The following is a 13,742-nucleotide window of genomic DNA, read 5'->3' as shown; positions in this document are numbered from 1 at the left end:
ACAACCAACCTCTGTCCTCCCCATGCTGGGAGAGGCTGGGATCAGGCTCACCCTGGCCCTCCCAGAGATAGTTCACAGCATCATTAGAGCCAGAAAAAAGAGGCCTGGGGAACCACCTCCACACGGCCTGCCCAGGCATAAAACTTCCATCCACACCTGTAATCCAAGCACTTTGGGAGGCCGAGGCAGGCGGATCACCTGACGTCAGGGGTTTGAGACCAACCTGGCCAACATGGTGAAACCCCGTCTTTACTAAAAATACAAAAAAAATTAGCCAGGTGTGGTGGCACACGCCTGTACTCTCAGCTACCTAGGAGACTGAGGCAGGAGAATTGCTTGAACACAGGAGGAGGAGGTTGCAGTGAGCCAAAATTGTACCACTGCACTCAAGCCTGGACAACAGAGTGAGACTGTCTCAAAAAAAAGAAAACAAGAAAATGAATAAAGCTTCCATCCAGGGCATGTAGGGGTCCATGCTTGCCCACACTCCACAGTGGTTGAAACCATGATGCTTGGAGGCTGGCTCAGAGCCAGCCACTGAAGAAAAATTGAATTCTCAGGGAACTCTAGCCTTTCCCCTCTGTCACTCCCTCAGATGCCGTGATGGTATCTGCAGCAAAGGGAGGGTAGGCCAAGCGATGGAGCCACTGGAGTCCAGACCTGACTCAGAGGTCAAGGGTCTGTCCTGAAAATATAGGGACAAATCAGGGAGATGAGCTTAATAGCATGGCCTCGCCACAGAGGCAGGGGAGGTTGACCTGACACCTTCCAGAATGCTTGCGTCAGGCTCATCTCTCCTTCCTCCTCCAAAAGCCTCAAAGGACTGGGTGGAAGAAATTGTAGCAGTCCCTTCTAGCCCTGCCTGTGGGCTTTTGGATGGCAGAACTTCTCTATTCTCTCTTTTCTGACTTGTTCTCTTGTCATCCTCTTCCTGTTTTAAACCTCAATTTTCCTTGCATGTTTCATCTTATTCTACCTCCTTCTGTTCCCCTCCCTCCCTCTCTCTGCTTCTCTTTCTCTCTCTCTGTCTCTGTTCATCTCTGCTCTCTTAGTGTCTCTCTTTCTGCTTCTGCCTCCCTCAGTCAGTCACTCTGCTTCTCTCTGGATCTGAATGCAGTTCCCACAATCTCCCTCTTCTTTGTCTTTCCATCTCTAGCTTCTCTATACTGGCAAGGTTCATGAAGATGTATTTCCAGGACACTTCATTTTGAAGGTTTCTGCCACAGACTTGGATACTGATACCAATGCTCAGATCACATACTCTCTGCATGGCCCTGGGGCGCATGAATTCAAGCTGGATCCTCATACAGGTAGGTTTCCTGAGTTGCAGGATCAAGACAAGAACATCTTTACTGAATAGCAAGTGCGCAGTGCCATGGTATTCTCCTTGGAGAAGAAACAGGAGTTCACTCATCCATCTGCAAACATATATTGGCCCTATGTGCCAAGCATTGTACTGGGGACATAATAAATAGGCTGATAAGACAAGATTTGGGTCTTTACAATCTAGTGGGAAATGGAGTCGTTGAATTAGTGGTTTTAAATGAGCTAAATTAAGAAAAAATGCAGAATGCTAAGGGGATTAATTTCATTCTTTTAAAATTTATTTTAGCACAGCTGACTCCTTGGTTTCTCCTTTCCTTCCCTCCCCTCTCCCCTCCTTTTCTTTCCTTTTTTCCTTTTCTTTTCTCCCTTTCCCTTTTCCTTCCTTCCTTCCTTTCTTTCTTTCTTTCTTTCTTTCTCTTTCTTTCTTTCTTCTCTTTCTTTCTCTCTCTCTCCCCTTCCACCCTCCCTGCTTCCTTCCTTCCTTCCTCTTGTTCCCTCCCTCCCTCCCTCCCTTTCTTTCTTTCTTTCCTCCTTCCTTCCTTCCTTCCTTTCTTTTTCTTTCTTTCTTTCTTTCTTTCTTCTCTCTTTCTTTCATCTTTCTGTCTTTTTGCTAGCTATGGGAATATTTGGCAACAGAACTTGACTTGGGCTACGGAGTGGGGTTAAGTAAAACATCACCGAGGAAATGCCACTTTATGTGAGCCTTGCAGACACAGAAGAGTTAGCCAGGGGTGACAGAGTGGGGGAAAGGGCACTCAAGGCAGGAGAATTCATACGAAGACCTTCTTTGGGGAAATAGTACGCACACTGAGGACCTGAGAGAAGGCCAGAAACTGGTGCCCAGAGAGGGAAGAGAGAGGACAAAGAATGAGGCCCCAGGGTGGGCAGGGCCAAATCCCACCTTTAGAGCCACTGGAGGATTTAGGCAGGTGACTGTCATGGCCAAGAACATGATCTCAAGGTATCTATGCTGCAAACCAGGGATAACATCTTATAGAATTGTTGTGAAGATCACAAGTGAGAAACCATATGGAAGCCTAGCCCAGGTCTGGCTCAGTAGATGTGGTTGCCATTATCATTGTTACTAGCCAGGGGATAGAGCAAAATAAGAAGCAGAGATTCCTGCAGGGTAGGCCAGGAGTAGCCAGGAGAGGCTGGGCTGTGAGAGTCTGGTGGACTGGACTTCCTTTGGAAGACCAGCCCACTTAGGAGGGATTCCTGCCCTGCTGCTGCAGGGGAGGGTGTGGGGATGGGCAGCACAGAAGGCCTAGGTCACAAGGGCCAGCTGCTGACACTTGGCTTGGGTCCAATAGCTCAAAGGATGACTTGGAGATACCTGAGCAGGAGGTGGCAGGGGAGAGGGGTGTCATAGGAAGCTATCTGGGTAGATAGGGGACAATGTTGTCCTTCCTAAACCCAGCAGGGGCATGCAGAGTGACCCAGGCAGGTTACCTAACCTCTCTCTGCTGCTCTTTGCAGGATGATCAGTAAGGACTTAAAGAAAAAAAAACTGGCATTTTTTTCTGAATATGGAAATAATACATGTTCATGGTATAAAATTCAAGTAATGTAGTTATGCATTATGCAGAAACTGGAACGTCTACATGATAACCCCTTCCTCCACAGATAAGGACTCTTGGTATATATTCTGTCCAACTGGTTTTCCATGCATCTCCAAAATCTCTATATAATTACTTCATGAAAGTAGAATACTATTTGTAAGTTGCTTTTCTTCACTCAGCTGTATCTCAAAGCTCTATCATAATTCATTTTTGGTTGTTTTTTGTTTTTTTTTTTTTTGTTTTTTTTTTTTTTGAGATGGAGTCTCGCTCTGTCGCCCAGGCTAGAGTGCAGTGGCGCACTCTAGGCTCACTGCAAGCTCCACCTCCCAGGTTCATGCCATTCTCCTGCCTCAGCCTCCTGAGTAGCTGGGACTACAGGCACCCACCACCACGCCCGGCTAATTTTTGTGTTTTTAGCAGAGACGGGGTTTCACCTTGTTAGCCAGGATGGTCTTGATCTCCTGACCTCGTGATCCGCTCACCTCTGCTTCCCAAAGTGCTGGGATTACAGGCGTGAGCCACCGCACCTGGCCATTTTTGGTTTTACGGTGTTTTGGAAAAACCTCTCTCAAACCAGGTTTTTCCTCTGCTCTCACACCAAAACAATCATCAACATAGAAGAATTCTGTGGCCAAATGTGTGTGGGTTTTCCCCATACAACAAGCAGCAGAGACCACTCATGTGTCCTCTAAGTCAATTCTGACACTATCTACCTGGAGATAGTGTCAGATCCCACGGGTTGAGGGCCCTGTCCACAACACAACACAAGGTGTACCCCCTTACCCAGACACCAGTTGCAAGTCCAGGCCTCCAGAATGTCTGACCAATCGGCTTCAAGTTGGGGATCCCAAGACTCCTTCTTTGGGTTTAATTAATTTGTTGGGACAGCTCACAGAACTCAGAAAAACACTTGTGTTTACTGGTTTATTATAAAGGATATTGCAAAGGATACAGGTGAAGAGAGGTGTAGGGTTAGACATGAGGAAAGGGGCTCCCATGTCCTCCCTGGGCGCACCACCCTCCAGGAACCGCCATGTGTTCAGCTATGTGGAAGCTCTCGGAACCCAGTCCTCTTGGGTGGTTATGGGAACCTCATGATGTCAGCATTATTTCCCCCAGGGTATAAGGCAGGACCCTCTCTGGGGAGAGTCTTAAAACCCACAATCAGAAAAGGGGGGAAAGATGGGAGTCTTGCCTTGGGGCAAGTGAAAGGAGAGCAGGAGAAGGTCAGAGACATCGTGCTTCCTGAGGCCTAACACACCCAACATTATAACAAAAGACTGTGCAACAAGGGCTGTGGGAGTTATAGGCAGAAGCCACACATGAAAACCAAGATACATATAACACCATACATGGTATTTTACTGTGTGGCTAAATCATAATATACTTAACCAGTCCCTTTTTGAAAGACATATAGAATGATTTCAGTATGTTGCTATTATAAACAGTGCTGCAGAGAATATCCTTATACATAGATTTTTATCTTTGGGTTGATTCTTCTCTAGAATATATATATTCCTAGAAGTGGAATTATGAACCAAACAAAAAATGCATTTTATATATTGTTAGAAATTGCCTAATTGGCCTTTAAGAATATACCTATTTTTAGCTTGTTGGTGATGATCTTAAACTGGCAATGTGATGAAGTGTGTTTGGGAGAATCAGGAAGGTGAATGGATGTGGGGGAATATAGGCTTAGCTGCTTTCCTGACTGTATTGAGCCCTCCTTGCTGTGAACAAAACTCTGTGTGGCTGGGTTTGTCTCCTGTAGATATCTAGAGGGCACATACTTGGGTAATATTTCCCCAGAGAAAGCTCAACTTTTGTCATTTCTCTGGCCAGGGGAGCTGACCACACTCACAGCCCTAGACCGAGAAAGGAAGGATGTGTTCAACCTTGTTGCCAAAGCAACAGATGGAGGTGGCCGATCGTGCCAAGCAGACATCACCCTCCATGTGGAGGATGTGAATGACAATGCCCCGCGGTTCTTCCCCAGCCACTGTACTGTGGCTGTCTTTGACAACACCACAGTGAAGACCCCTGTGGCTGTAGTATTTGCCCGGGATCCCGACCAAGGTGAGTCTGAGAAGGATTGAGGCTATTTCCAATGATCTCCTGGGTCCCCTTTGTGTCTTTCTAGGACTGGTAAGGGCTGTGCCTCCTTGTTGAGTCTGTGGACACTTAAAAGTAAAAAGTATTTATCCTCAAACTGCACACCTAAGTGCTATATGACAAATGATTTTAGCAATGTTTTGAAGCAGGAAAAAGGTATTTCAGCCTTATTGTTTCTCCCCTTCCACTTAGACCTGGGGACTTTTCAATACTGCCATTTAACCATAAAGGCATTTTTAAGTACAAAAATTTAATCAGAAATATACCAATCAGACTTCTTCAATTCTGATTAATTTGCCTCAGGAAAGGAATTTTGGGCACCAACCCCAGTAAACCCATTACATTCCTTGATCAATTTTCTAAACAGTGAAGTTGAATCATTTTCAATATTTTACATTTTAACTCTGATGCCACTATTTTCATTGGAGTTAATTCTTTTTCTTTTAAAATTTACAAGGTAAATTGCATTCATTCAAACATATTTGTTCTATATTGTACCAATTATAGCTTCTGCTACCACAAAGTGTTCTATTCTGATTGTATATACATACTTGTGTGTATACATACATATATATATCTCATTAATATGAGAGAGAGATATATATGCATATTTAAAAGCTGTCCAATTTTCTTGAGTCAAATTTTATAATGCAGGTAGGGTTAAAAAAAATGCTGTCAGCATCAGAGTAGCCAGGTCAACACAGGAAAATGATGATGATAAGGGATCAAAACACCCTGCTTGGTTTGACACCAGCAGGGTAAAATTAAGATTTCCTAGAGAAAGTGAGTTTTAGCTTGGCATTGAAGGAGGTGAGATATTTGAGGGATGAAGGGGTTCTAGAGAGGGCAAACAGTCAACAGAAAGGCAGGGTAGCTGGATCTGGGAAATGTGTGTGTATGTGTTGTGTGTGTGTGTGTGTGCGTGTGTGTTGGAGGTAACAAGTGCAAGTGGAATAGACTTGCTTGAGATGCAGAAATGGGTTTGATAGGAGAGATCCGGAATACATCAGAGCTGGAGTGACCCATAAGCCATCTCATCTACCTCTCCATCTAATGGCTGTAGGGCTCTGTGAGTGCTCCCTTAGCCACTGCTTACACACCTCCAGGGACAGGATGCTCCCTATTTCCTAAGCAGCCCCTTCCTTCTATGGTTCTTCAGGCCATTATCAAGTGGGACATCTGTCAGTCCTGGTCCTGCCCTCTACAATCACACAGATCTCCTAGATGGCTCCTAGAGTGGCCTTATATCAATTTACCATTAATCTTTCTGAAATGGTTATTCCAACCCAAATATTTCAACTAAATAATCCAGGTGTGGCTTGACCAGCATCTCTCTGTCTCTAGAAAAATTATGGTTTCTTCATATAAGTGCCTGTATGGGGAAGTTGCATGGGATGTGCATTTAATGGATATAAATTCAACTCTTCTCAGAGGCAACTCCTGTCACCATTCCACCAGAGAAGTGTGTGTTCCATGTGTGTGGGAGACGTGAGACCCTTAGACTCAGGGGCTGTGTTCATCTCACTGGGGCAGGATCTCACAGCTGAGCCTTAAATGTTGGTGTTTTTCATACACTATGGCCAACTGCTTCATCTGGTACTTAACCAAAGAAAATAACAGAATTGGAGACAAAGCTGGAGAAACACTGTGTGTTTTGATTTACTAAGAACTTCCATGGGTGTTTTCTTAACTTTTTATGTTGACGTAATTATAGACTCCATAGGAAGTTGCAAAAATAGGACTGGTGGGGACTGTGTGCATGCTACATGCAGCTTCCCTAATGGGAGCATCTTACATAGCAGCAGAATAATATCAAAACTGGAAAATTGACATTGGTCCATTGTTGGTAACTAGACTACAGCCTTGTTACTCAGATTTCACCAGTTTCTATATGAACTCATTTGTGTGTGTGTGTGTGTGTGTGTGTGTGTGTGTGTGTACACACACACTTAGTTCTATGCAATATTATTCCGTTTAGATTCTTGTAACCAACACCACAATCAAGCTACAGAGCTGTTCTATCTCAGTCAAGGAACTCTCTGGGTGGTTTTATCTGCACGTTTTTCATTAATAAACTGATATTAGACCCTAATCCCCACATAATATTTTCCGATAGTTTGATAGATTTGCAGATTAGGTTCCCCCAAAAACCTTTCAGTGAGGCCTTGGGTCTCCCTGCCCCAGTCAAGACCCCCTGCTGGAGAGATCCTAACTCCTCACATACCCGAGCCAGCTTGTCAGCCTTCATGGGAGCCCCCTCCTCAGCCCCTCCTGTGGCTGCAGGGTTTGCTGCAGGCAGAGCCGGAGGAGGCGCCCTCAGTGTGGATCACACCCTTGGTCTCCCTGCCAGGCGCCAATGCCCAAGTGGTTTACTCTCTGCCGGATTCAGCCGAAGGCCACTTCTCCATCGACGCCACCACGGGGGTGATCCGCCTGGAAAAGCCGCTGCAAGTCAGGCCCCAGGCACCACTGGAGCTCACGGTCCGTGCCTCCGACCTGGGCACCCCAGTATCGCTGTCCACGCTGGGCACCGTCACGGTCTCGGTGGTGGGCCTAGAAGACTACCTGCCCGTGTTCCTGAACACCGAGCACAGCGTGCAGGTGCCCGAGGACGCCCCACCTGGCACGGAGGTGCTGCAGCTGGCCACCCTCACTCGCCCGGGTGCAGAGAAGACCGGCTACCGTATGGTCAGCGGGAACGAGCAAGGCCGGTTCCGCCTGGATGCTCGCACAGGTGAGAGCCTGATCCACCAAGCCCCGAAGCATCCCTACAGGGTTTCTGGGAGCGCTGTGTTCCTCCCCTGTGTGCGTATCTGCCCTGTGCTGCGCCTCCCAGAGCAGGCCTCCTCTGGTCGTTTCTCCACTCTCTCCTGCTTCTCTCCGAGTACCAGGTCCCTCCTTCCGCCTGGGGGGCCAGCTTATGTGGGAGCCTCCCTTAAAGGGGATCCTCCCACGTCCCCAGTCAGGCCTCTGTGTCCAGGACCGTCAATGAACAGTCTCCTCCCACAGTTACCGGCTTCATGGTCTCAGCTCAGGCCCAGCGCAGGAGGCAGAAAAGGCTTGGCTGCAGAGGCAGGAAGCCCTTGCTGGAATCTGGGGCTTAAGCAACCCTGGACAAGCCTGCCTGCTTCCCTCCTGGATCCCCACATCCGCTCCAAACATCCTGGCACCCCTTAATTTTCTCTTACTCTCATGAAGAGAGAAAGAACTAGGAAACCTTCTCTCTTCTTTCCTACTAGCCACAGAAGAATCTAAGGCTCACAGAAACTCAGCGAAGGGCCTCAGAGACTACCCAGGTCAGCCTGTGTCTCACGCAGATTCCTCCCCATGGCTCCCCTGGAATGGTGCTCTCTAGCTCCCCAAACAGCTGCCTTATCATTGAGCAATATTTTTAAAAATTTACTATGGAGATTTTGAACATATTAAAACAATAGAATAGTACAATGGGCCCCATGTTCCTACCACCCAGCTTCAGTAACCATCAGCAGAGGCCAGCCTGGTTTCCTCTTTACCCTTCGGCCCCCACATCCATCCAATCCCAGACACAGTGTCATTTCATTTGTAAGGACTTCAGTGTGTATCTCTGTATAATAAGAAGTCTTTTTCTAAACAAAACCACAATACCTTATCACACCTAAAAGATAACAATTTCTTAAAATCACCAGGCCATTTTTCAGATTCTCATCAATGTCTTTTTGAAGTTGGTTTGTTAGTATCCCCAAAACGTCTACATATTGTATTTGGTTGATATGCAAGATTTTAAGTGTCCTTAAATCTCTAACATTTTCTTCTTCCTCTTTATTTCCCCCTGCCGTTTATTTAATGAAACATTTGAGTCACGTGTCTGATAGAATTTTCCATCGTTTGGATTGGTTGGCTCCTTATAGTGTCATATAGCATATCCCTTGGGTCCTTGTATTTCCCAGGAATGACATTTGGATCAAAGGCCTTGATCAGGTTTAGTTGACAGTGCTTGGTCAACACGGTGCTTCATAGATGATGCTATGCTGTTTGCATCATGTCTGGAGGGACATAAGGGCTAACTGGCTCTTTTTTTTTCTGGTGTTAAGATAGATGGTAAGTTCAGGTGTTGTCAACCTGATCCATTATATATAAATATATAGTTATAATTTGGGTATGTAAGTCCATTATAGACTTCTTCATCGGCCTTTCTTCTAATGGTTTTAGCAGCCTTTGCTGATCATTTCCTAGATAGATATACCTTTTCATTAAGGGCTGTAAAATGGTGATTTTCTAATCCTATTACTCCTCATTATTTTCTGACTGAATTATAAAAAGATGTTCATTGGCAAGTGATGCTGTTGAAAGAAAAATAAAATAAAACAAAAAGCAGCGTGTCCACCATTAACTATTTGGTTAGCCAGGAAAGGCAGGATAAATCCTTGTTCTTTTATTTCTTTTTTCCAGTTTTCAGAATAATAACCTATGCCCTAACAATTTGTTGGCAACTTGGAGTATTATGAATCTCATTTTATGACCTAAGGTCTGTCATTTACTAGTTGGGTGAGGTTGGACAAGTCACTTGCCTATCAGAGCATCCAGGTCAATGGACTGACCTAGAAAATGGGAATCATAACTGTTCCTGCCCCACAGGGTTCTTACAGGTCTCAATGAGATAAATTTAGCATCACACATTTAAATGAGATTTAAATCAAATATTACAGAAGTAAGTGAGGGAAATACAGCTGTTGGAATAATAACAAGGAAAATGAGGGAGATGATGGGGAAGGGAGTCAAGGGGATAGCAAAGGGAGATGGACAGGGAGATGACAGAGGACACTCGCCTTGCCTAACCCTGTTGAGCTGCCTCTCCTAGGGCTGGGCTCAGACCCTCAGTCCTGTGCCTTTGAGGGCCCAACTGTCTCATTCCTCCTGTCACCTCTTGCTTCTTCAGGGATCCTGTATGTCAACGCGAGCCTGGACTTTGAGACAAGCCCCAAGTACTTCCTATCCATTGAGTGCAGCCGGAAGAGCTCCTCTTCCCTCAGTGACGTGACCACAGTCGTGGTCAACATCACTGATGTCAATGAACACCGGCCCCAGTTCCCCCAAGATCCATATAGCACAAGGGTCTTAGAGAATGCCCTTGTGGGTGACGTCATCCTTACGGTAAGGATCTGCCACCTTGCTCTTTGTGGGGACGAACTCTGGGGTGGGTTCTTATCTCACCCCCACACCCAGCCATCTATGAGCATGGATTAGTTTATTAAGTTAACACACTGTAGATTTGACTCTGACTTGTCAGAGGTTTATGTGAGATTTGAGTATGGCCAAACCATGCTCCGCCAAACTATCTCTCCTGAGAGAATGTCTCAGAGCCATATAATAAGATCAGAGATGATGCAATGGGGCATGGGATAGGTGAGGTTTGTTAGGAGAAGAGAGAAAAGAGACAGGCCCCAGAGGACTGCCAGAGGCTCCTAAGCCTGGGAAGGGCCTGGCCATAGCGGATGACATGGAATGTCAATGACAGCAGGGACTGAGGGGACATCAGATAATACCTCTTTGCATTTAAATATGCAATAGCTCCCTCATTCAATGGAGTGAAACCCAGTTCTGTCCACCCACACTCCCACACTCTTCATCCCACCTTCCAGTCTCTCCCTGTACTCCCTACTATGGTACACCCTATGCTCCAACCACACAGGAATATCTACCTTTCCCCCAAACATCATCTGCACTTCCACACTCTGAGCTCGCAGTATTTCCTATGCCTGGAATGCCTGCTCCAGCCCCAAAAGCCCTCCTGATCCTTCAAGACTTCATGAATCCTTTCCTAATATCCCCAGTGTAATGTATCACTGTGTGCTCTGTGCTCTCATAAGGCTGATCATACTTTACCCCAAATTAGAATTACCCATAAAATTAGGCATTAAACTTCCTGCAGGCATATTCATTTTAGCGCATTCCTCACATTTTAGGACAGGGCCTAGCATGCTATTAGCAAAAGTGAATGGTGAGTGAATGAATAAACTATGGCATGCTGAAGTCCACACGAGGATATAAGTGAAGAGATTACTTTGGCAGGGATGACTGTGATCCAGGCACTGCTAGCCCAAAGGCAGTCATTGGGGCAGGGACATATCCGTTTCCCCCTACACTCCCAGGAGTCAAGATTCCTGTCCCTCCCTTCACAATCCCCCTCCCCCACTGCAGGTATCAGCAACTGATGAAGATGGACCCCTAAATAGTGACATTACCTATAGCCTGGTAGGAGGGAACCAGCTTGGGCACTTCACCATTCACCCCAAGAAGGGGGAGCTACAGGTGGCCAAGGCCCTGGACTGGGAACAGGTGAGTCATGTGGGAGGGGCGCACCCTGAGCTCATTAGAGCAGAGACACAGTCCCACTGCAGGTCCAAAAGATGAATCGCAGTCAAAACCCCATCCTGAAACTTCCTCAGACCTGCCCAGAATGTCTCTCACTTGTTTTCTCTGTGGTGCCTCTGTGGACTGTGAGGCCAGAGGCAGGAGAGGGCCTGAGTGACCCCATAACCTTTCCTAGAGGAGCTCAGGTGGCTTCTCACAATTGAGCAGGGATCGTTAGATCATTATAAAATAGCCACATTATTTGAGCATCTACTGTAAGCCAGACACTTTCCTAAATGTTTTATAAGGTTTTATGCCATTTGATCCTCAAAATAATTTAAGGAAGTGCATCCTGACATTATCCTCATATAAATTCATTCACTTTCCCAAGGTCTCATTGCTAGCAAATGATTGAGTAGGGAATCACACCTATTTCTGTCTGACTCCAGAACCTAAGCCCTGAAATGCTACGGGTGGGCAGTGGGGGTGGGCATAGGAAAGTGTCTCCATCTTATTTTTCTGAAAATATTAGTGGTGACTCACGGGGCAGAAGTGAGGGACAACTACCTCATTGCTAACCTGCACTGGGCATTTTGCAACAGGCCTCTAGTTATTCCCTGAAACTCCGAGCCACAGACAGTGGGCAGCCTCCACTGCATGAGGACACAGACATCGCTATCCAAGTGGCTGATGTCAATGATAACCCACCGAGATTCTTCCAGCTCAACTACAGCACCACTGTCCAGGTAAGCTTGAGCTTCCAAGGCACCCTGAGCCCTTCCTGCCTTCATTTCCCTCCTAGCAGAAGATGCTCCTCAGTGGTATTAGTCCACATGAACAATGGCTGTGACCTTGCCACTGATGTCCCCAAAGGCAACACAGACTGCTGGAGGGCATTATGGAAATAAAAGGAATCAGGCACTGTGTTAGGCACTTTCGTATCCATTACCTCATTTGAGACTCATAACAGCCTGAAGTAGGTAGTACCCATTTTACGGATTTAGAAGATTGAGATATAAAAACATGCCATACCTACAATGTGGCAAACTTGGGATTTAACCCCATTTTTGTTGTTGTTGCTTGTTTCCAGAACCCAAGCTATTCCCTACTAATGGTTTGCAAATAGGATTTGGAGAGGGCCTTGGGATTCTATGAGTAATTTTCAGGGTCATAAGTGGTGAGGGAGGTGAGGGAGTGAATAAAAAGGCAGAGTTCTAGGTCCCACTGTGCATTACCTAGGGCTGTTCCACTTTTACCTGTTTTATATATTATGGGTATAGGTTAGGATGCTTTCGCTGCAAATAACAAGTTACCTGACTAAGAATATCTTTTCTGAGAATATCGCCAGTCCACATCTGAACAAAAGCAGGATTTTATTTTTTATTTTTTTTAGTTTATAATGAAAAAAAGTTTAATTGGCTCCCGGTTCTGCAGGCTGTACAGAAAGTATAGCGGCTTCTGCTTCTGAGGAGGCCTCAGGAAATTTACAATCATGGCAGACAGAGTGGGAGCAGACATCTTACTTGGCAGGAGTAGGACCGAGAGAGAAGAGGGAGGTGCTACACACTTTTAAACAACCACATCTTACAATAACTCACTCACTATCACAAGAACAACACCGAGGGCATGATGCTAAACCATTCGTAAGAACTCAGACCAGGCCCCACTGGGGATTACAAATCCACATGAGATTTGGGCAGAGACACAGATCCGCACGATATCAGGTTGTAACAGGTACATAATGCTAAATGTCTGGGTACAGAATGAAAAAATCAGTTACTATCCCTAAAACCTGTATTCTACTGCTTTGTATTTTATTTAAATAGAAAAAAATAAAAATAAAACAATGAGTCAGGGTCAGAGTCCATTCAACTGAGCATTCTGTCCTTGGCAGTGCTATTAAAGGTATTTTGGTGAAGGGTAATGTTGGCCCATGTTACATAAATGAATAAATAAGTGAGATAAGGAAGGATACATAAATCAATAAACAAAAAGACTCACGGCTTTGCTCCATGCAGTCATTCATGGGCCCAGGCTCTTTCCATCTATCCTGACAGCCTTTGGAGTCCACCACTGGATCCTCTGCATTCAACCCGTAGAGAAAAGAAAAGAATGAATGTAGAGGACTTAGTGGGAAGTTTAGGGTACAGTCCTACAGATGGTGTACATCATTTATTCTAATATCTTATTGGCAATAACTCATTCACAAGGCCACACCTCACTGCAATCATAGCCAGAAATATAATCTAGTATGTGCTCAGAAGCAAAAGGGAAAATGGTTTGGTGAACCACAAAGTGCGTTTAATCTTGATCTGGTCCTTCTCAAACTATTTTCCAATTTGAAGAATCCTTTGAAAAGCAGGATTTTATAAGAAAGGAACACAGAATGTCTGTTCGATAGGCAATGATCAG

General features: G+C 45.5%; 1 protein-coding gene across 1 annotated transcript in view; it reads left to right on the top strand.

Annotated features, from left to right (window-relative positions):
• FAT2 (FAT atypical cadherin 2) overlaps positions 1–13,742 on the top strand; it is a 66,104-nt gene that overhangs the window by 29,986 nt on the left and 22,376 nt on the right. The window contains exons 11-16 of the mRNA XM_033180665.1: positions 1,157–1,310; positions 4,731–4,964; positions 7,351–7,734; positions 9,916–10,130; positions 11,178–11,315; positions 11,933–12,076. Of these exons, the coding sequence (XP_033036556.1) occupies positions 1,157–1,310; positions 4,731–4,964; positions 7,351–7,734; positions 9,916–10,130; positions 11,178–11,315; positions 11,933–12,076 (1,269 nt within the window). The remainder of the gene's footprint in view (positions 1–1,156; positions 1,311–4,730; positions 4,965–7,350; positions 7,735–9,915; positions 10,131–11,177; positions 11,316–11,932; positions 12,077–13,742) is intronic.

The sequence above is a fragment of the Trachypithecus francoisi genome, unplaced genomic scaffold (assembly GCF_009764315.1).
Source record: "Trachypithecus francoisi isolate TF-2019V2 unplaced genomic scaffold, Tfra_2.0 Lachesis_group2, whole genome shotgun sequence".
Lineage (NCBI taxonomy): Eukaryota > Metazoa > Chordata > Mammalia > Primates > Cercopithecidae > Trachypithecus > Trachypithecus francoisi.
The sequence above is the reverse complement of the archived record's forward strand: the minus strand, read 5'-3'. Positions and strand labels throughout refer to the sequence as shown.